General features: G+C 40.1%; 1 protein-coding gene across 6 annotated transcripts; it reads left to right on the plus strand.

Moving 5' to 3' along the window:
- Window positions 1743–7245, plus strand: LOC109225728 (vegetative cell wall protein gp1-like). 6 transcript variants are annotated; one of them, XR_002067978.1, is made up of 7 exons: window positions 1744–1985; window positions 3019–3376; window positions 3489–4042; window positions 4112–4238; window positions 4312–4590; window positions 4666–5643; window positions 6718–7245. XR_002067978.1 is itself a non-coding variant. In XM_019390494.1 (5 exons), exons 3-5 carry the CDS (start codon window positions 3489–3491, stop codon window positions 4342–4344), a joined length of 714 nt encoding a protein of 237 aa, XP_019246039.1. In that variant the 5' UTR covers window positions 1744–1985; window positions 3019–3376; the 3' UTR covers window positions 4345–4591. The 6 variants fall into 6 exon arrangements, 1 of the variants encoding a protein (XP_019246039.1); XR_002067976.1 differs by having other exon boundaries at window positions 4666–4779; XR_002067977.1 differs by having other exon boundaries at window positions 3128–3376; window positions 4666–4779.

Genomic DNA, 21399 nt, shown 5'->3' on the forward strand with positions numbered 1-21399 from the left:
CAGAACCCGATAAAGGACTAGGTAATCTGCTATTTGGTGGACTCACACAAACTTAACACCGTACCAAACTGATAAAGGACCAGATCCCTATACAGTTTGGTTCATCAGTACTTTCAGAGGAAATATATAGAGTACCCGGTTCTCTATACAGTCTGGTGGACGCAGTCTCTAACACAATCACCCTACCGTCTTGCATCAATACCGCGCCAAGGCCAACACGTGACGCATCACAATATACAGTATAAGACCTCGAACCCGTAGGCAACACCAACACTAGGGATGTAGTCAAAGCAGTCTTGGGCTTTTGAAATCTCACCTCACACCCTTCGGTCCATCTGAAAGGAGCACCCTTCTAGGTTAATCTGGTGATAGGTGTAGTAATAGATGAGAAGCCCTCTATGAAACGACAATAATACCCGGCCAAACCAAGAAAACTCCGCATCTCAGTAGCTGAAGACGATCTAGGCCAAATCTGCATCGCCTTAATCTTCTTCGAATCTATCTTGATCCCCTCACTCGACACAATATGACCCAAAAATGCCACTAAATCAAGCTAGAATTCACACTTTGAGAACTTTGCATATAACTTCTTCTCTCTTAAGGTCTGGAGCACGATCCTCAAATGTTGCTCATGATCTTCCCGACTGCGGGAGTACACCAAGATATCGTCAATGAACACAAATGAATGAATCAAGATAAGACTGGAATACACTGTTCATTAGGTGCATAAATATTGTTGGGGCATTGGTCATCCCAAATGACATCACGAGGAACTCGTAGTGACCATACCGAGTCCTAAAGGCAATCTTCAGAATATCTAGATCCCGAATCTTTAGTTGATGATAACCTGACTACAAATCAATCTTGGAGAACACTCTGGCACCCTGTAGCTGATCAAATAGGTCATCAATGTGTGGCAAAGGATACTTGTTCTTTACATGGCTTACTTAACCAAAAGATTTCAGAAGATGGTCAGAAGAGATGGAGAAGTGCTAGAAAGGGACAGCTCTAACAGATCAAAGAACAATGATCTTTGTTACAAGTGCGGAAAGGCTGGACACTTCATGAAAAATTGTCCTCTCTTGAAGCAAGAATTCTCCAAGAACTTCAAGAGAAAAAGACCGGCTGAATATGACTCAACCTTTGCGTTGATGGCACAACCAGATGATGATGAAGAAGAAGACAACAAAGAAGTAAATTTCAGGGATGTTCAGAGAAATCTGAAATCCTATTCTCCAAGAAAACTCATGTGTTTAGCTAACGTATTAATCAATGTCTTTCATAGTTTTGTGGAGGATAGGGATTCTTTGACCTTAGAATTAGCAGAATATGAACAAACTAAAGACGACTTACACTACTAGAAAAACACTAATTTGCGACCGAAATTTGTGACTGAGATTGAAGTAGTCGCTAATGCAACTACTTTTGCGACTACAGTAGTGGGAAAAAGATTGCATTTTTATTGCTTTTAAAAAAAAAGGAAATTCGACTAGTATTGTGACAAAATTAGTGGGAAAACAGCGCGAGAAATCTCCCGCTTTTAGCTTTGCGACTAATTCAGTTGGAATATAAAAAGTCAATAATAGTTGACCAATTAGGCGACTATATCAGTCGCAAAATAAAAACTAAAAAGATAAAAAGAATTAATATTTTAGTGCGTTTGTAACTGTGGTAGTCGTAAAGGTATATAGAGTCGAACCCTATTTCCCCAATTTCACCCGTATTTCCCAAATTTCCTCTCTCTCTCTCTCTCTATATATATATATATATATATATATATATATCAATATTTAATTTCTTCTGCGATTTCTCTGCATTCCACCAGTGTTGTTGATTGATTCTTTGATTTCTCTTCAACTCCACCTGTGCGGCTGACGGAGGCAAGCGGCGGACGGCAATTTTCGGCTAACGGCAGAAATTTCAAGCCTATTATTCTACTCTTGAAGACCAATTTTGCTCCAATTTCTCTTCCACTCCTCTTTTTGGTTAGTTTTTGCCTCTGTCTCTCTTTTTACTACCTAGATATTTTGTGGGTTTAGCATTATCGCAATGTTTATCCTTGAAGATTTAATACCTATAATCCTGAAGGAATGGACTCCTAATTTTTATTTTCAAGAGGAATTCCCACGTACCATGCCATTGTGGGTGAAATTTCCTAATCTCCCCCTAAGTTGTTGCAATGCAATCATTCTCAATAAGATTGCTAGCCGATTGGGAAGACCTATATATATTTGCGGATGAATGTACTGAAAAGCAAAATAGGGCGTCCTATGCTTGGTCTCTATACAAAGGGATGTAATTAAGGAATGACCTAATAAAATTGAGGTTGTTGATCTAGTAGAACTTTCACTTAGTATGTGAGCTATGACTGGAAACCACTATTCTGCCAAAAATGTTTATTCCTTTATCATGAATGCAAAGTTGAACCTTAAGCGAATCAAACTCAGGTAGATGTACATACCAAAAAAGGGTCCAGCCAGGAAAGGAATGTCTTAAGGGTAATAATAAGGTCAACTTGCAATGGTAGGCAACGCTCAAACCAATGTGCGAATTGGTCCTGATGATAAAGGAAAGAATAAGGTACATGAACAGGTTCAGGTGTCCGAGAAGGTGGAAAAGGAGAAAAATGATGCTAGCAGAGGGAACACTGCAGCTCCTATTGTTAGGACTCCAGAACATGTTATACATGACACTCCTCAAACTAGCACTGCTATACAGGGAAGAATGTCAAATGCAGCCCTTGTCCAGCATGGAAAACCTCTTTTAATAACTATTTCTAGACCAATCACTACTCAAAATTTATTCTCCCTTTGATAATGAAAATTTGGGTGATACTATATCAGCAGAGTCTATTAGAGAGTTCAACCAGAGTGTGGTTAGCTTAGTCTCTTTTTACTGCTCAAATAACAAAATAGGTTTCAAGAGCTTGATAGATCCGGAAGTTATTCGTTTCTATAGCTATATTTTTTAACACCTATAAAGAAAAGTAAATATTATACATACACTCCTTTGTTCCAGAGGTTTTGGCGTGATAGCAGACCTCGAGATTCGAACGGAGGAAATGCACACTTTCTATTTAAGAATTGAAAAATAAAGGGTTGATGATGAATTAGTGGGTGAATTGCAGCATAGTAAATGCATATATGAAGAATATGATCCTTCGGTCCTTACTCGTAGATCAAATCAACATGATTTTGGGGAAGGAACATCCCGGGCAAACAGGGAGGAAGATCCTGCTGATGAACATGAAACAAGCGACGAAGAATCATTTGATGAAAATGAAACAAGCGATGAGGAAGAATTACTGGATGAAAATGAAACAAGCAATGAAGAAGAATTAAAAAATGAATATCAATCAAGCGAAGAGGATTGACATGTTGGTTTTTATGTGTTTTCTTTATTCATTTATTAAGTTGAAGAATTTCTTTACATTTTTTTATGTCTTAACACATTTCATCTAATGTTTTTAGTATACTTATGTTACACAGATGGCACCAAGTAAAAAAAAGAAGATAAGACACGCTTCCCAGCTTCCTCAGCATGCTTCAGGTCCCACTAGCTCGTCTGTGCCATTTATGAGTCATCCTCTTCCTCCTCCTCCTCCTCCTCCCCCTCCTCCTTATCAGCCTCCTCAGCAGACTTCACTGCCACCCGGCTTTTTCACTTTGCCCCCTTGTGATCCAGTTCAATATAAGCCTATCTCTATTTCCCAGAGCATGCCTACTATACCATCTTCTTCGACAGCTTATCGTACTAGTCAGCATGGTGGCTCCTTATCTATGCCTCCGTCATCATTCGCTCCATCCCAAAGCTACCATGTTAGTCAGAATGGTGGTCCTGCATCTATGGCTCCATCTTCATCTCCATCATCATCCACTCCTAGCGTTTCTACGCCGCATGTTGGAGGCTCTACAATACCGTCATCCCCATCCATTGATACATCTACACATGCTCCTGATGATACACAGACTCAGACTATTGAAGAGATTGTATCATATGATTCTCTTCACAGACTGATTATCATTCCTGATGGGACTACTAGGTAAGCAATTACTTTATCATTCGTTTAAATTGTTGAATATATTTTAAACATATGCTAATTTTAATGCAGGTTTGTTCCCTCCAATGAATCTACGAAGGTGGTTGTGGATTGTGTTAAAGCATTTTACCGAGATGCTTGGAGTAAATGCTCAGATATACCGTATTTTTACAGAGAGCAGATGTGGAATCAATTTAGGGTAAAAAATAAATAAATTATATATTATTTATCAAATTACCCTTATTTCATCTAATGTTTTAAATTATTTGTAGACAAGGTGTGCATGGATTCCAAAATATCATTAGCAAATAAGTCATAATTTTGAGAAAAAAGGTGCTGATAGGCTGAAAAATCTCTTATATAAAGCTTGGCAACGTGGCGAGAAGCCCGGTTGGATGCTAAAAGATATATGGGATAGACTTAATGTGACATGGGCTTCTAAAGAATTTAAGAAGAGAAGCAATGCTCCAAAGGCTGCCCGAGCCTCCAATACGGGTGGCTCATTGCACACTGGGGGTTCAGTTAGTATGGAGACCCATCGAAGGAGAATGGTAACTTTCTTATTATATTTGCTTTGATTTTGACGATATGCGATTGAACTTTATCTAATTTAATTCTTTTTGCAGGAAAAGGAAAAAGGAAGACTTGTGACTTATGCTGAGGTCTTTGAGGACAAACATATGAAAAAGAAAAAGGACGGTACAAGAGAATGGGTCGAGCCGCGTGCTTCGAGGACATATGTAAGATCCTAACTACAAGATTCTCTAGTTTCTTAGAACTGACTTTATGGATTGTCGAACCAATATAGTAAATAGTATTGTCCAAAGTCTTCGGTTTTAAAATTATTCATCAAAGCTAAACCAGAAAATCTATCGCGCGGTCATTAACTTCCTACATTCATAACATATAATTCTTGAAAGACCTAAGACAACTATGATCTCATTCATAAGGAAACACATCAAGATTCTATATGTTGTCGCTATGATCCTTGTACCTGCTAACATCAGAAAGGATGTTTCCTACTACTGGTATTTTGTGATTAAGAAAATTAGAACTCTTTCTGTTGGGGATGCAGTCCATTAATTAGTTGTTATTACTCTGATCCTTGTGTACTTGAAAATTAGATAAGGAATTTCAAAGAACTATCTTCTTTTGGTTGCATGTCCTTCTATTATGGCCAGTTCTTCGACTCTTGCTGCAATGATGGTTAATCTTGACTTAATTAAAAGGTTGATTTCCATTGCTACTCAAAATCGAATTACGGAAAACTGAAAAATAAAATCAAATTTATTGGAATAGAAGTGTGAGTTTGGAGGGCGAATGGAGGTTGGCTGATTTTGAAGTTAGAAGCAGTGCTGGACAGTAAGCTTTTCCCTTCGTCTTCACTTTAATATTTTGTTTCTCCAGCCTTTAGGTAAACTAGCAGCGAAATTTCTAAGTGCATATCATTAAATGATAATCTCTCCTTCACCCGTTTAAGTGGATTTGTAGAAATGTTAGGCCCCTTCAATGTGTGAAGAACTGCTGTTTCTCCTTCCCCGTGACTGTTATTCTCAATCTTGCGCTCTCTATGCTACACTAGCAAGTCTGGTCTCATGTATCAGGTTATGCTCTTTCTTTAGCTTTTTCCTTTTCCTTAGGACTTTCAGTTTCCTGTATGAACTTTACATTTTCATGAGATCATGTTGGAAGGGTGCATTCGTGAGGAGCTTTATTGTCTGATATCTTCTTCTCTTTTCAATTATTTTAGGTTTTCTTTACCTCCTTTAGTTGTTTAACTAATGAATTTTTCTCTTTGTTGACATGTGCAACTCTATTATGTCTGGTAAAATATTTTCTACTATGTCTTCTGTTAATCTACTATGCCTTTGTGATATTCCTTATGCATGGCAACTGTCTGATAGTGGCTTTTGTATGAACTGGAAATATTTGGAGCTTGTTATATGGATTCACAAAACTTAAATAAATGTTCGAAAATAACCATTGCGGGATTTGGAGGAGAAAGTAAAGACGTGCATGGAGACTTTGCATAATCTTGTGGAGCGCTTGAAGAATCCTCAACATGTACCTGTTTTAAAAAAAAAGGGGAATCCTTAAAATGCAATCCTGCCAAATTGTGATATTGTGACATATAAAGAATCTGTTTTATTATACATCGGATGTGGCAGACTATCAACTCCAGCTCTGCTCTTAAATTTTGTCGCACAAGGTTGAATACAGAAATAGAACTTAAAGATTTGCCTCAAAGATAGTTATTAAGCTAAGACCATCAACTTTTTGTCTCAAAACATTATATCACAGATTAATATCCTTACTGCTAAAGTGTACTATATATTATGTTGACCAAGGATTTGTTTCATTGAGTAGCTGAATCATGCGTATAGGAGAACCTTTTTAACCTCAAATAATGCTTCCTTCTTTCGTGATTGAGAACCATTTCATATTTACTGCTTAAGCCATGTAAATTTTAGCATAATTAGTAGATCTTATAGCGAGTGGTTTGGTATTGGAAAGAAGATATCTTCAATTCTGTTATTATTCTGAAACATAATAATATGTGCTACTCTAGATCCTGTTTATATTTAATCAGACATATTCAGCTTTTCTTTCTGTTAGTTAACATTGATGCTTCATACTATCAGTATAACATAATTTGATGCTTAACATTTTAATTCCAGGAAGCCTATCAAAAACGTTTTGAGGAATGGCGTCAAAGTCAACCCGATACCAAGGATGGTAGCTCAACCCAAGTGTCACTCAATGATGTAGCTTCAACATGGGCGCAGGTGGTTGGTGGCGCAAAGAAAGGTAGAACTTGCGGTCTTGGATCACAACATTCCGTAGGTCGTTCTACGATATTGTTGGCTGGTGATGCGAGTTATTCGCAAAATCACGAAGAGGTGGAAGCATTACGAAAAGAAGTTGAAGAGTTGAAGGAGGAACGGAAAGAAGATCGCGCAAATTTTAACAAATTGCAGAGTCTAGTGGAGAAATTTATAAGAAAGCGTCCATTTGATCCGAATGGTTAGGATGACAGCGATGATGAGTTTTAGTTTGTTGTGGTTGTGATGTTTGAGACATTATTTTTTGTTGTGGTTGGATGATTAGACTTAGTAATGTTTAAACTTGACTATGATTGTAATGTTTTAGACTAGGTTGAATGGTGCTTCAATGTTTAACTTGTGTTTGGATGTTTTAGTTATAAATATTTATGTTTTGTATAATTATTTGCATTCTATGGATTTGATTGGTTGGAATGGTGGATTGGTTGGTTGGCATGCTAGATTAATTGTTTAGTTCCTCAATATTCAAAATTGGCAGGTGGTAGTGCTTTAAAACAGCAGGAATTTATCAAAAAGTTCCCACTTTTGGGACTGTTGTAGTGGGAAAATTATATATATAAAAAATATTAAATTGGATTTGCGACCGCGGTAGTGGGAAATATAAATAAATAAATAAATAATATTAAATTGGTTTTGCGACCACAGTAGTGAGAAAATTCAAATAAAATAAAAATACTTTGTATTATTTGCGACCACTACGGTGGGAAAATTAATATAAAATTTAAATTTAATTTAAATTATTTGCGACGGCGTCAGTCGCATAGTTGGCAACATTTATTGGTCGTTTTCTTTTTTGACTTTGCGACCGCTGTAGTCGCAAATTACGGACCGATTCGGTCGCTAACCTTTTCAGACCAGCTATTTTGCGACTACGATATTTCGGTCGGAATGTAGTCGGAAATTAGCATTTTCTGACCACATTGCGACCGTTTTGGCAGTCGCAAAACAACCATTTTCTAGTAGTGTTAGTAGCTGTAGTTATTGACCATAAGAGAACCATTGAAACTTTCAGAAAAGAAAAGAATGATCTTTTGGCGGAAATTACAAACCTAAGAAAATCAATAGTGAAACCTGAGATTAGGTCAAAACCTGAAAATTCTGGAAATGGAAAGGAGAGAGCTAGTGAGGAACACATTAGGCTTGAAAATGAGTTGAAAGCTGCTAGAACTAGGATATGTGGTGAACTCGAGAAAAATAGGCAGCTTCAAGCTGAATTGAAGAGAGTAAAAAGTGATCTTGAGAAATCTCTCAAGTGGACCTGGTCCTCAGATGCTGTCACTGCCATGTACTTCAATAATAGTGGAAACAGGCAGGGAATCGGGTTCCAAAAGGAGAAAACTCCTTACAACCCTCACAACAAGTACGTCACAGTTCCTGATAACTGGCTGTGTACCCACTGTGAGAACAATGGGCACTTCAAAGAAAATTGCCAGGCTAGGGCTCAGTCTGTTCAGAAAAACAAAGTGTTTTCTGACAAAGTGACTACTAATTGGGGACCAGGTACCGCTCGCAAGAAACCAACGCTGACTGCATGGACTAGAAAAGCCCTTATCCATCCCTTCTATCATAACAAGGGACCCAAACTAGTTTGGGTTCCTAAATCTAACCCATAATTTAGATGTGCAGGGAACAGTGGGAGGAAGCGGACTGCAATAGATCATGGACAGTAGATGCTCAAAGCACATGACTGGAAATACCATGGATTTTCTCTCACTGAAAGCCCTGCAAGGAAGGGATGTACCCTTTGGAAAATGGAAAGAAGGGGTACATTCTAGGTATGGGGAAGAAACCAAGGTAGAAGTTCGGGTCTAAGCTGGTGATATGAGCTGCTTGAATGCAGCTGATAATGATTCGAAGACATGGCATAAAGGATTGGGGGGATACAAGTTTCTCACTTCTAGATATATTGATGAAGAAGGACCATGTCCATGGTCTGTAAAATCCAAAGCTCAAAGAACACGGAGCATGCAATTCCTATGGGAATACTGAGCAAGAGTGAAAAGAGGTGCATGATCAGGCCTCTCCTGAACAAAACCCCCTATGAGTTGCTCAATGGAAGAAAACCAAAGATAACTCATCTGAGAACCTTTGGATGAAAATGCTATGTTCTCAACAACGGGAAGGACCAGCTTGGGAAGTTTGATGCAAAAGGCGATGAAGAAATCTTTCTGGGATACTCCCCTCAAAGCAAAGCCCACAAAGTCTACAACAAAATAGCACACTATGTGGAAGGAAGTGTTCATGTGCTATTCAACGAGACATCCTCCTCTAAAAGGGAGGAAACTGTGATGATTAAGATAATGAACCACTTTTGGTCCCTGGGAAATATCTGGAGTTTCAAATGGGAAGGCTGATTTGATGAGTAAGATGAAGGAGACAACATTTCTATCCCAAATAGAACCCAAAAAATATCAAGGAAGCCTTGTAGGATGCAGACTGGATTACTGAAATGCAAGAGGAACTGCATCAATTTAAAAGAAACAAGGTGTGGCACCTGGTACCTAGACCCTCAGACAGAACCATCATTAGGGACCAGGTGGGTATTCAGGAATGAGCTGGATGAACATGGAAATGCTACAAGGAACAAAGCAAGGCTTGCTGTCCAAGGATTCAATCAGGAGGAAGGGATCAATTATGATGAGACTTTTGGCCCAGTAGCTCGCATGGAAGCTATTAGGATCCACATTGCCTTTGCTTCATATATGGAATTCACCTTATTCTAAATGGATGTGAAGAGTGCCTTCCTAAATGATTTTCTCAAGGAAGAAGTCCATATCAAGCTACCTCCAGGTTTTTGAACGTCATGTATATCCTAAACATGTATTCAAATTGGATAAGGCACTGTACGTATTGGAGAAGGCCCCTAGAACCTGGCAGGAGAGACTATCCAAGTTTCTCTTGGAAAATGTCTTCACAAGAGGAAAGATTGACCATACATTGTCTTTAAAGAAACAGGGAAAGAACCTGCTCATTGATCAGATTTATGTGGATGACATCATGTTTTGAGCTACAACTAACTCATTATGTGAAGAATTTGCTAAACTCAGGGGAAGTGAGTTTGAGATGAGTACGATGAGGGAACTGAATGTCTTCTTGGGTCTTCAAGTGAAGCAGTCCATAAACGGAATGTGTATCAGTTAGAAATGCAAACTCTTGAAAAGGATTGATATGAAAGCATGAGAATCATTGGATCTCTACTCTACCTTACTGCCAGCAGGCCAGACATTGTATTCAGTGTGGGATTACATGCAAGGTTCCAATCAAATCCTAAGGAATCTCATCTGAAGGCTGCTAAGATAATTCTGAGATATTTGGGCACATAGAACCTGGTTCTGTACTATCCTTCAGGGGATGATTTTCAACCTTATTGGTTATGCTAACGCTGATTATGCAGGTTATCTGGTGGACAGGAAAAGCACATCTGAAATGGCTCATTTCCTTAGATCATGCTTTATCTCATGGGTATAAGGAAACAAAACTCAGTAGCTTTCTCAACAACTGAAGCAGAATATGTTGCGGCTGCCAATTGATGTGCTCATTCACTGTGGATCAAGCGACTATGTGGAAAAGGGTCTTATTTGTATAAGTTTTTGTTGCACGAAAGATCAGATTGCAGATATATTCACAAAGATCTGAGCATGGAACACATTCAGAAACAAGATGGCATTGGGATCACTTAAACCAAATTGAGAACCTGGTTCTGCTGACATGACTATGATAGTCACACTAAGGTAAAATTGGCTAAAGTGTTTTCTGACTAGGTCTAACTCACATCTATATCATTGCAGGTAAACACATAATTATAGAAGCAAAAGGTACAGTGTTGAACTTCGGAGGAGAGCTGCAAAAACCCTTTCTCAAAAACAGGTCAGGAACCTGGTTCCTGCACCACAGGTTAATAGTAATGTGTTTTTCGCATGCTTGTTCAAAGAAAAAGATAGCAAAATAATTCAACTGCCACATCATCCGACTTTTCAGACCAGCAGTTCTCAACCATTGTCTCTCTTTGCACCTTTTACCACCTCTCTCACCATGGCCAACGAATAATCGACTTTTTCTATTGCCATCAACATCACTCCCACATCTCCTCCTCCCTTAACACCATCACTAGAAACCCACTTCTTCAATATACCTGATACTACTGTACCCATACCGGTTTCCTCTTCATCTCCAGTCTCACTTCCATGTGTTGCAAACCCTACTTCTCCTCTGTTCCTGAATCTCAGGGGGAAGAAACTCCATTCTTAGGGGATAAAAGGACTCTGGTGCTTTTTGAGTCTCTGGTTCATGACACCGTCACAGAAAAACCTGTTGAAGAACCTGATTCTCTTTCAGCTGAAACAAACCAGGCGGTTGCAGAAGAAAGAGGCTTTTGAGTCTGCCTTGCAGAAGAGTAAGTAGAGTATTAAGAAAAAGAAGAAGAGGTTGATGAAATAGGGGGAAGTTGTGGCTGACAAACACATTCCAGTGTTTGAGGTTGATAAAGATGCTGTGGAGGAACCTAGTTCCTAAATGAAAAGATCTACAAAAGTTTGTGGTTGAGAAAGATTTGTTTGAAAGTGACATTGTGGATGTGGCAAGCAGGAACGGGAAGGTTGTTGAAATGTCTAGAAAACAAAAGTGGGAAACTATGGGAGGACCTGGTTCAATGAAGACCATTCCAAGTGACAGTGGTCTTGGGCAAGAGAGTCTGAGCACTCAAAAAGTCTTGTGGGGACGCACGTTTGACCCGGCAATCTTGGAGATGGCAGGTATGCGACAAGTGGAGAACCTACAGGAAAAACTACTTGACTAACAGCTGTCTGCAAATGCCCGCATGGACCTGGTTCTCAAAACCATTACAGCCTCCTCTTCCAAGCCTCCCTCTTCTAGTACCCCCTAGGATCCTCTTGGTGGCCAGTTATCTTTTGCTCTGATGATTTTGTGGCTGTTGTTTCTCTTTTTGTTTGTCTTTTTGTGATGGAATGTTGGATTTCACCATTGCTTCTCCTGTTGAAACAGTCTAATTTCTTCTAAATGAAACAACTCTTCTTTGCTTGTACAATGCTGGTTTTCCCTTTTGCTTCTCTTTTCTATCATGATTGTGTGCACATATATGGCATGAGTTAGCCTTGTTGGACTTCTTTATGCCTTTTTGTCTGATTGTGTCTTTTTGTTGATGCCAAAAGGGGGAAGAATAAAGTCAGGGGGAACATATGCAGTTGCGGATACCTTATCTGGTTAAGTCAAATAGTCATCAATGTTCAAAGTTTATCATCATCAAAAAGGGGGAAATTGATGGGCTTAAGGTCTTTTAATCTATTTTTTGATAATCTAATAAACTTTCTCTATGGAACCAGATAAAAGACCAAGAATGATAGTAAAGTGTCATGGGGAACATATGGGAAACATGTGTAAGTAAAGGCATAAAGTCAGGGGGAACCTGTGGTCTCCTGATATTCAATCTAGTTCTCTGAACTCTAACTCCTCAATGCTAAGTTTGTCATCATCAAAAGGGGGAAATTGATAGGATTGATAGATTTTCAATATCTTTGCCTTGTGTTTTGATGATCTAACAAACTTAATGTCAAGAACCAGATAGGGAACCCGGCTCACTTGGATTACACTACATCTAACGGATTCCAGCCAAATGTGAACTTGCTACAGTTTCAGGAGGTAGGAACCCAGACAAGGACCTGATACTCTTGTGGGTTCCTCACGGCAGTACAAAGTCAATTGCACACAGCTGGAAACAAAGATTATGCCGCACTGCACTGTTTCCTGCGCCCACTCATTCTCTAACCAACTCAAGTGCTCACATCACTTCAAGTGATCATTCTCAAGGTGTACCTACAATGAGTCTATACAAAGCATCATTCAAGTTACTCAACTCACGACAATCTGGGCGGTGTGCACGAGAACCAGATCAGGAACCTGATCCCTTTGTACTTCTCTGACAGAAGTCCAAGTTAACTATACAGCTAGAATGCAACTGAGTGACTAATCGCAACTGTACAAAGAGGAAGACAACAGGGACCTGGTCCCTTAGGTTTCTTTGACAGAAGTACAAGTCAACTACAGCTGGAAAGCAATTGCAGAAAGTGACTGCCTGCAACAGTGCAGCAGACAGTGCAGATGACAGTGCAGCAGCCACTTTCCATTTAGATTTGACATAACCATTGAGATTGGACATCACTAAGGATGTCTTGTGTAGTATAAACCTTATGCAAGGTACAAGATTCAGGTTCAACGCTTGCAAATTTAGAAAAGTAAAATATTCTCTCATGTGTTCAAGAACCTCTCTCAAGAACAAAGCTGCTGCAACCTCAAGGACCTGATCCAAGATCGAAGATATTTTAAGTCCTTAGGTTTGTAGAGTCATTTGTAATTTGTTCTTCATTGTAACTCCTATCCAGCTTTCTTAGAAGCATTGATTAGGTTGAGTCATGAGAAAAATCCTTTGTAACCGTAGTGTGACAAAGTGGCTTGTGGTGGAAACATCACAAGTTAGTCAAAGCCTTTGTAACTGTAGTGTGACAAAGTGGCTTGTGGTGGAAATACTACAAGTTAGTCAAATTCTTTATAACTAGGATAGTTATAGAGTGGCTTGTGATGAGAGCATCACAAGTTAGTTGAAGTCTTTGCAATAGAGTTATTGTAAAGTGGCTTGTAATAGGGAGATTGCAAGTTAGTGAAGTTAAAAGCCTACAGGTGTAGATCGTGATTTTTTGATCCCCTTGTGTGGGATTTTTCCACGTAAGAATCCACGGCCTTATTTACTTTCAGCTTTACTAGCATTCACTGCAGAACCCGATAAAGGACCAGGTACTCTGCTATTTGGTGGAATCACACAAACTTAACACCGTACCAAACTGATAAAGGACCAGATCCCTATACAGTTTGGTTCATCAGTACTTTCAGAAGAAACACATAGAGAACCCGGTTCTCTATACAGTCTGGTGGACGCACAGTCTCTAACGCAATCACCCTACCGTCTTGCATCAATACCGCGCCAAGGCCAACGCGTGATGCATCACAATACACAGCATAAGACCTCGAACCCGTAGGCAACACCAACACTAGGGATGTAGTCAAATCAGTCTTGAGCTTTTGAAATCTCACCTCACACTCTTCGGTCCATCTGAAAGGAGCACCCTTCTAGGTTAATCTTGTCATAGCTGCAGTAATAGACGAGAAGCCCTCTATGAAACGACAATAATACCCGGCCAAACCAAGGAAACTCCGGATCTCAGTAGCTGAAGACGATCTAGGCCAAATCTGCATCGCCTTAATCTTCTTCGAATCTATCTTGATCCCCTCACTCGACATAACATGACCCAAAAACGCCACTAAATCAAGCTAGAATTCACACTTTGAGAACTTTGCATATAACTTCTTCTCTCTTAAGGTCTGGAGCACGATCCTCAAATGTTGCTCATGATCTTCCCGACTGCGGGAGTACACCAAGATGTCGTCAATGAACACAAATGAATGAATCAAGATAAGACTGGAATACACTGTTCATTAGGTGCATAAATATTGTTGGGGCATTGGTCATCCCAAATGACATCACGAGGAACTCGTAGTGACCATACCGAGTCCTGAAGGCAATCTTCAGAATATCTGGATCCCGAATCTTTAGCTGATGATAACCTGACTACAAATCAATCTTGGAGAACACTCTGGCACCCTGTAGCTGATCAAATAGGTCATCAATGTGTGGCAAAGGATACCTGTTCTTTACTGTAACCTTGTTCAACTAACGATAATAATTACACATGCGCATGGAACCATCCTTCTTCTTCACAAACAAGACCGGAGCACCCCACGGTGACACACTAGGCCAAATGAATCCCTTATCAAGCAACTGGTCCTTTAACTCCTTCAGTTTTCCTGGGGCTGTACGATAAGGTGGAATAGAAATGGGCTGAGTGCCCGGAAACAAGTCAATACCAAAATCGATATCCCTGTCGGCGGCATGCCCGGATGATCTACTGGAAATGCATCTGGAAAGTCTCTCACTACCAGAACTGACTCCAAGGTAAGATGATCCACACTGACATCCCGCACAAAGGCTAGATAAGCATTACACCCCTTCTTAACCATCCGCGGAGCCTTTAGAAATGAGATAACCCTGCTAGGAACATAATCTAATGCACCCATCCACTCTAACCGTGGGAAACCTGGCATAGCTAGCGTCACAGTCTTGGCGTGAAAATCAAGAATAGTATGATAGGGCGACAACTAGTCCACGCCCAAGATAACATCAAAGTCTACCATACTAAGTAATAATAGATCATCTCTGGTCTCAAAACCACTAATAACAACTAAACACGATTGATACACACGGTCCAAAATAATAGAATCTCCCACAGCCTTGGACACATAAATAGGACAACTCTAGGAATCACGAGATACATCCAAATACGGAGCAAAGTAAGATGACACATATGAATAAGTGGATCTCAGATCAAATAAGACTGATGCATCTCTATGGCAAAGCGGAACTAAACCTGTAATGACTGAGTCTAAAGTAATTGCCTCTGTCCTACTCGGAAGAGTATAGAATCTGGCCTGGCCTCCCCCCTAGGCGACCATTACCTGCCCGTCCCCTACCCCTAGCTGGCGGAGCGGGTGGGGAAGCAACTATGGCCTAAAAAGTTTGCGGACCTGACTGGATCCGTGGAGCCTGAGTAGTTTGGGAAGGTGCACCCCTACTGAGTCTGGGGCAGTCTCTGACCATGTGGCGGGTATCACCACACTCAAAATAAGCTCTCGGTGGGTGTGGCGGCTGGGACGGGCTCGGGCCTAGTCGGCTGGACTGACCGCTGAAGGCACCGTGCTGGAGGTGCACTAGAAAGTGGCTGAGCAAAGTGTGCAACCTGAGATCTTGGAATAACCGGAGCACCACTAGAGCTGGAATATATGAATGAATTGGATGACTAACATATCATCTACCATGACGAGTTGTAGTTGCAGCGTGACCAGAACTAAATTTGCCTGTACCACAAGACCTCTTGGGCTCCCTATCATCTCTATCACGGTCTCGCATACCCTCCCACCTCCGTGCAATCTCAACAACCTACTGATACAGAGTGTCTGACTCCAACTCCCTAGCCATGCCGAATCTAATACTCTGGTTGAGCCCCTCGATGAATCGACAAACTCACTCTCTGACTGTGGCAACCAAGGCTAGTGCATTCCTGGACAAATCATTGAATTAGATAGCATACTCCGACACTGACATAGTACCCTGGTGCATCCGCTCAAACTCCGCACCCCAAGAATCCCAAAGGGTCTGAGGAACAAACTCTCTCAAGAAAAACTCTGAAAATTGATCCCATGTAAGTGAAGCTGCCTCGACTGGGCTACCCACCTTGTACACTCGCCACCTCTGATATGCCACTCCTTTTAACTGGAACATAGTGAAAGCAACCCCACTCGTGTCCACAATACCCATAGTGCGGAGGATACAGTAACACTCCTCAAGAAAACCATGTGCATCCTCTAAAGCCAACCCACAAAAAGTGCGAGGGTGGTACTTCTTGAACCTCTCGAGCCTAAGTTGCTCCTCTTCAATTACTGCTGACCTAACCACGGGCTGAACCAGAGCAACAGGTTGTACCGGTATAACCTCTGGGACCTGATCAACCTAGACCCGCTTCTCTGGGCTACGGGCCGCGGGAGTCTATGCTCCTCCCCCAGCCAGAGATGTGGCTGGTGCAAGTAGGATCAACCCCCTGAGCTAAGGTACTGAACATGCTCAGGAACTGTGTGAGGGTCTCCTGAAGTGCTGGGGTGGCACTAGGCGCCTCGGGTGTCTGTCCCCCGACTGGAGCTACTGGTGGCTCCTGTATCACAGCTCGGGCAGGATCTCTGCCCCGGCCCCGGCCTCGCATGAGTGACTGGTCGTCAGATTCTGTGGTGCGCGTCCTCACCACTGTGAGAGAACAAAAAGTCAAAGATTTAGTATTCGAAATCAAACAATTCGCACCATAAGGAATCAAGGAAGTGAAGTTTTTCTAATAGTTTTGTAGCCTCTCGAAGATAAGTACAGACGTCTCCGTACCGATTTGCAAGACTCTACTAAACCTGCTTATGACTCGTAACACCTATGAACCTAGAGCTTTGATACCAACTTGTCACGACCCCAATTTCTCTCCGTAGGATGTCGTGATGGAACCTAGTCTCTACGACTAGGTAACTCTAACAAAAATGATAACTGAACATATATAAATTAACAAATAGCTGAAAACAAATGAACAATAGATAAAAACCTTCCAAAAACATAATCTCACACTACACCCCTAGAACCGGTGGGACTGAGTCATAAGATCGACAGAGTATAACAAGAGTAACTACTACATCACTTTTCAAAAGTAAATACAATAGTAAATGAGGATAAGCAAAAGGTGACTCTGAGGTATGCGAACGCCAAGCAGGCATACTTTGAAGTCTCCGATAAAACAGCTAGCAGGAATCTCTATCTACCGGCACGAGCGGACGTATCTGGTTCTGCACAAAAATGTACAGAAGCGTAGTATGAGTACACCACAACAGTACCCAGTAAGTATCGAACCTAACCTCAGTAGAGCAGTAACGAGGTTAGGTCAAGACATTTACTAGGATTTAAATAAACAGTATAAAATCAATAAGGATACATAAGGGAAGGCATGAAATAGCTGATACGAAACAAGATAATAACCTGAACAAATATTGAAATTTAACATGGGAACATGTAAAATGAACAACGGAAGAAAACTCAATTAGCCCTATACGGACAACAGCTACTAGAACTAATAAGAACAAAGCAACAGTAATATTTCCACCAAAAACTCTTTGCAACATGAAATCAACAACAAGAATCATAACGAGGTACCGCTTCGTATATAATAAAATCAGACCGAGGTACCGCCTCGTATAAACAAGAATCACAACCGAGGTACCACCTCGTATTCACAATTCTCAATTTTAATGACAATCTTTCCTTATACCGCCGCATGAGCCTTTGAAAATAGGTTTCGAAAACATTTTCCCGAAATAGCTACACGCACTTTAGCCTACCTTTTGACGTAGCATGGATTCACGTAGTTCCCCTACAAGCAATACGTACATAAGTCCCACCTTATACTGTCGCATGCACATCAACCCAAGCCTTATACCACTCGCATGCGCGTCAATATCATATCACAATAACAATTCGCACTACAAGTGCCCATATATCACAACTTGCCAACAATAACAATATCAATGTTTCCACAACAATAGCCCATGGCTCCACCACAAGGTATACGAGAATATCGTAAACAACAATGGATGAAAAATGCCCAGTAAGATAGATGTTTCTACAATAACCAACATCGCCTCAACGTATTAACGACTTCCACAACTTCAACACCAAATAACTCAACAATGAGAGGAATAATGTGTAACCACGATATTAGATAAGAATAACTCACCAGTAAAAGAAATAATATTCAACAATGTGTCTCAAATAATGGAAATCAACAAGTAAAGAGATAACATGAAAATAACTTCAAGTAACGAAAATCACTATGGAAAGAGATGACACGAACAATAACTTCAACAATGATAATTAACAGTGAAGAGATAGCAGGTAACAATAAAGGAGACAACATGCTCAACTAAAGCATGGGAGCTATTTAGCAAGTAGGATGTAGGACAAATACTAAACAAGACAACTAAGGCATTTAAGGATAGTCTAACACAATTAAGGATAATTTGACTATGAGAATTTAGAACATAGTACGGCATTTCAATTTAAGCATAGAAATAGTGTAAGGAGCCTAAACCGGTCAAATACTACGTAAAACCCATGTACCACTCGTCACCTTGCATACACGGATTTCACTTAGCACAATTGAACCAACAATACGAATCCTAATGGGTAGTTCCTCCACACAAAGTTAGGCAAGACACTTACCTCAATTAGGCCAAATCAAAACTCGAAAATAGCTTTTCCCTTAAAATCCGCCTCCATATGGCTCAAATCTAACCAAATTCGACTCAATATCATCAAACAATGCTAGGGAAGTCAATTGCAATATAAAAAGTTAAGATCTTTACACTTTTCCCAAAAAGTCAACCCAGGGCCCGCCTGGTCAAAACCCGGATCCAATGGTATATTCTATCTACCCATGACCCCACGAGTTCATATATGTGATTAGTTTCAAAATCCGAGTCCAAATCGACTCTTAAAACTCGATTTCTTATTTTTTAAAAACTTGACAAAGTTTAACAAATTTCTACTTTGATTCACATGATTTTGATGTTAAAATCTAAGATATGTTGATGGAATATCATTAGGAATAGATTAGAATAACGTACCCAAGGTTTGTAGGTAAAAATCCCCTCTCCAAATCGCCTCCTACCGTGTCTAGGGTTAAAATATGAGAGAATAAGTTCAAAAATCCCGTCTCCCAACCCATTAACCAGCTGCGGATGTCGCATTTGTGACACAGGGTTTGCATTTGCGAACCCTTGCAATTGCGAACCCTGACAGACTTAGCTTAGATCGCAATTGCAATGAAGTCTTCGCAATTGCGAATTGGGCTATATCACAAATGCGAACAAATTGTTCGCAATTGCGAACATGACCAATTCCTAATGGCTTTGCAAACACGAAGATGAGGTCGCAATTGTGATAATTAACCCTCACCTGTCATCCTCACAATTGCGAGCCTTGTCACGACCCAAAATCCATTAAAGGTCGTGATGGCGCCTAACATCGCTGTCAGGCAAGCCAACAATAATTAATTAAATTAATTATTCATTTAAATATTTTGAAATCATAATTTCCTTCAATTAAATAATAAAAGATAGAACTTACAGAGTAAATGGTAATATTTTCGCAACTAAAATACTGAACAACCCATAATCACTCCCGAAACCCGGTGTCACAAGTGCATTAGCATCAACTAGGGAGTAAAATAAAATATAGCATCTGTCTGGAATACAAATTAGACAGGAAAAATATAAATAACTCTGAAGGAGACTCTACTGGCTGCGGATCATAATATGGAATGCAGCTCACTTAAGTCCCCGCATTAACCACACCTTTGCGCCCACAAGGCCACTAGACATATATGTACCTGCACAAAAATGTGCAGCAAGTGTAGTATGAGTACGTAAATCAACACGTACCCAGTAAGTATCCAGTCTAACCTCGAAGAAGTAGTGACAACGGGTCGACTCCGACACTTACTATGGGCTATCAATAAGATATCGATATTATAATTAAGCATGGATTGTATAAAACAGTTGAAAACCCAATGACAAGAGGTAAGTAAACAATTTTGTAAATAATAGGAAATTTCCAAATTCATTTTCGTCATTCAACAATTTATATCTCAAGCCAATGAAGAAACATCAAATATTATTAGTTCCAAAGAGTTATCATGCCCAAATCACGTCGAGGTCGTACAGCCCAATCAAACATATAAATATAAACTGTGCACTGCCGAGGGTCGAACGACACGAACCATAGATGTATCTATTAACCTGTCGAGACGAACAACCGCCTACCATGAGAGTAGTGGATATTTACCCCGCTCGCGGAATATATTTGCGACGCGGTTGAATAGAGATTTTATCAAGTTATTATAATATTCCTCAATTCTTTTCAAAAATAAGAAATTCAAATGAAAACTTTCAAATCTCGAGATCCTCAATTTCAAATCTTTTCAAGGCAATTAATAAGCATACTCAATCTCAATTCTTTTCAACGCAAATATTAAACATAATCAAATAACGGTATCAACAAGGCATGGTGTAAACCTAAAACTACCCGGACATAGGCATAATTAGTAGCTACGTACGGACTCTCGTCACATCGTGCATACGTATCCCCCACAAATAAGAGCACATGAATTCAATTCATCTATGGGGTTAATTCCCTCTTACAAGGTTAGAAAAGAGACTTACCTCGCTCCGAAATTCCATAACCGGCTCCCAAGCATTTCCAACAACTCAAACCAATGCCCAACCCTGCAAAACTAGTCAATAAATGTGCAAATCCATAAATATATACTATAAGATTCATTATTATCCAATTTATAACAATTCTCAACTCCACTTGAAAAGTCGATAAAAATCACCATTCTGAAATTTTTTGAAGATAAACATTACCCATAGCATCACGAACTCAAATATATAATTTATTCTCAATTTCATGCCCAAATTCATGGTCAAAATTAAAAAATACCAATTTCTAGGTTTTCTACCAAAACCCCAAGTTTTCCACTAATTTTCCATGAATTTCCATGTTAAAAATCTATAAATAATCCAAGTAATTAACTTGAGAGGCGATGAGCCAAACCAAGTGAAAAATGAGAGGGGGTGAGCCAAACCCCGTATCAAAACCAATCTGCCCAGGCCCACTCTTCTTCGAGATCGCGAAGGCTAAACACACTGACTCCACATTTTCCTCTACGCGTTCGCAAACCTGGTGACTCCCTACCCTTCGCGTTCGCGAGCCTCAATCCGCGTTCGCGAAACATTAACGCCTGGCAGGCCCCA

The sequence above is a fragment of the Nicotiana attenuata genome, chromosome 5 (assembly GCF_001879085.1).
Source record: "Nicotiana attenuata strain UT chromosome 5, NIATTr2, whole genome shotgun sequence".
NCBI classification, from domain to species: Eukaryota; Viridiplantae; Streptophyta; class Magnoliopsida; order Solanales; family Solanaceae; genus Nicotiana; species Nicotiana attenuata.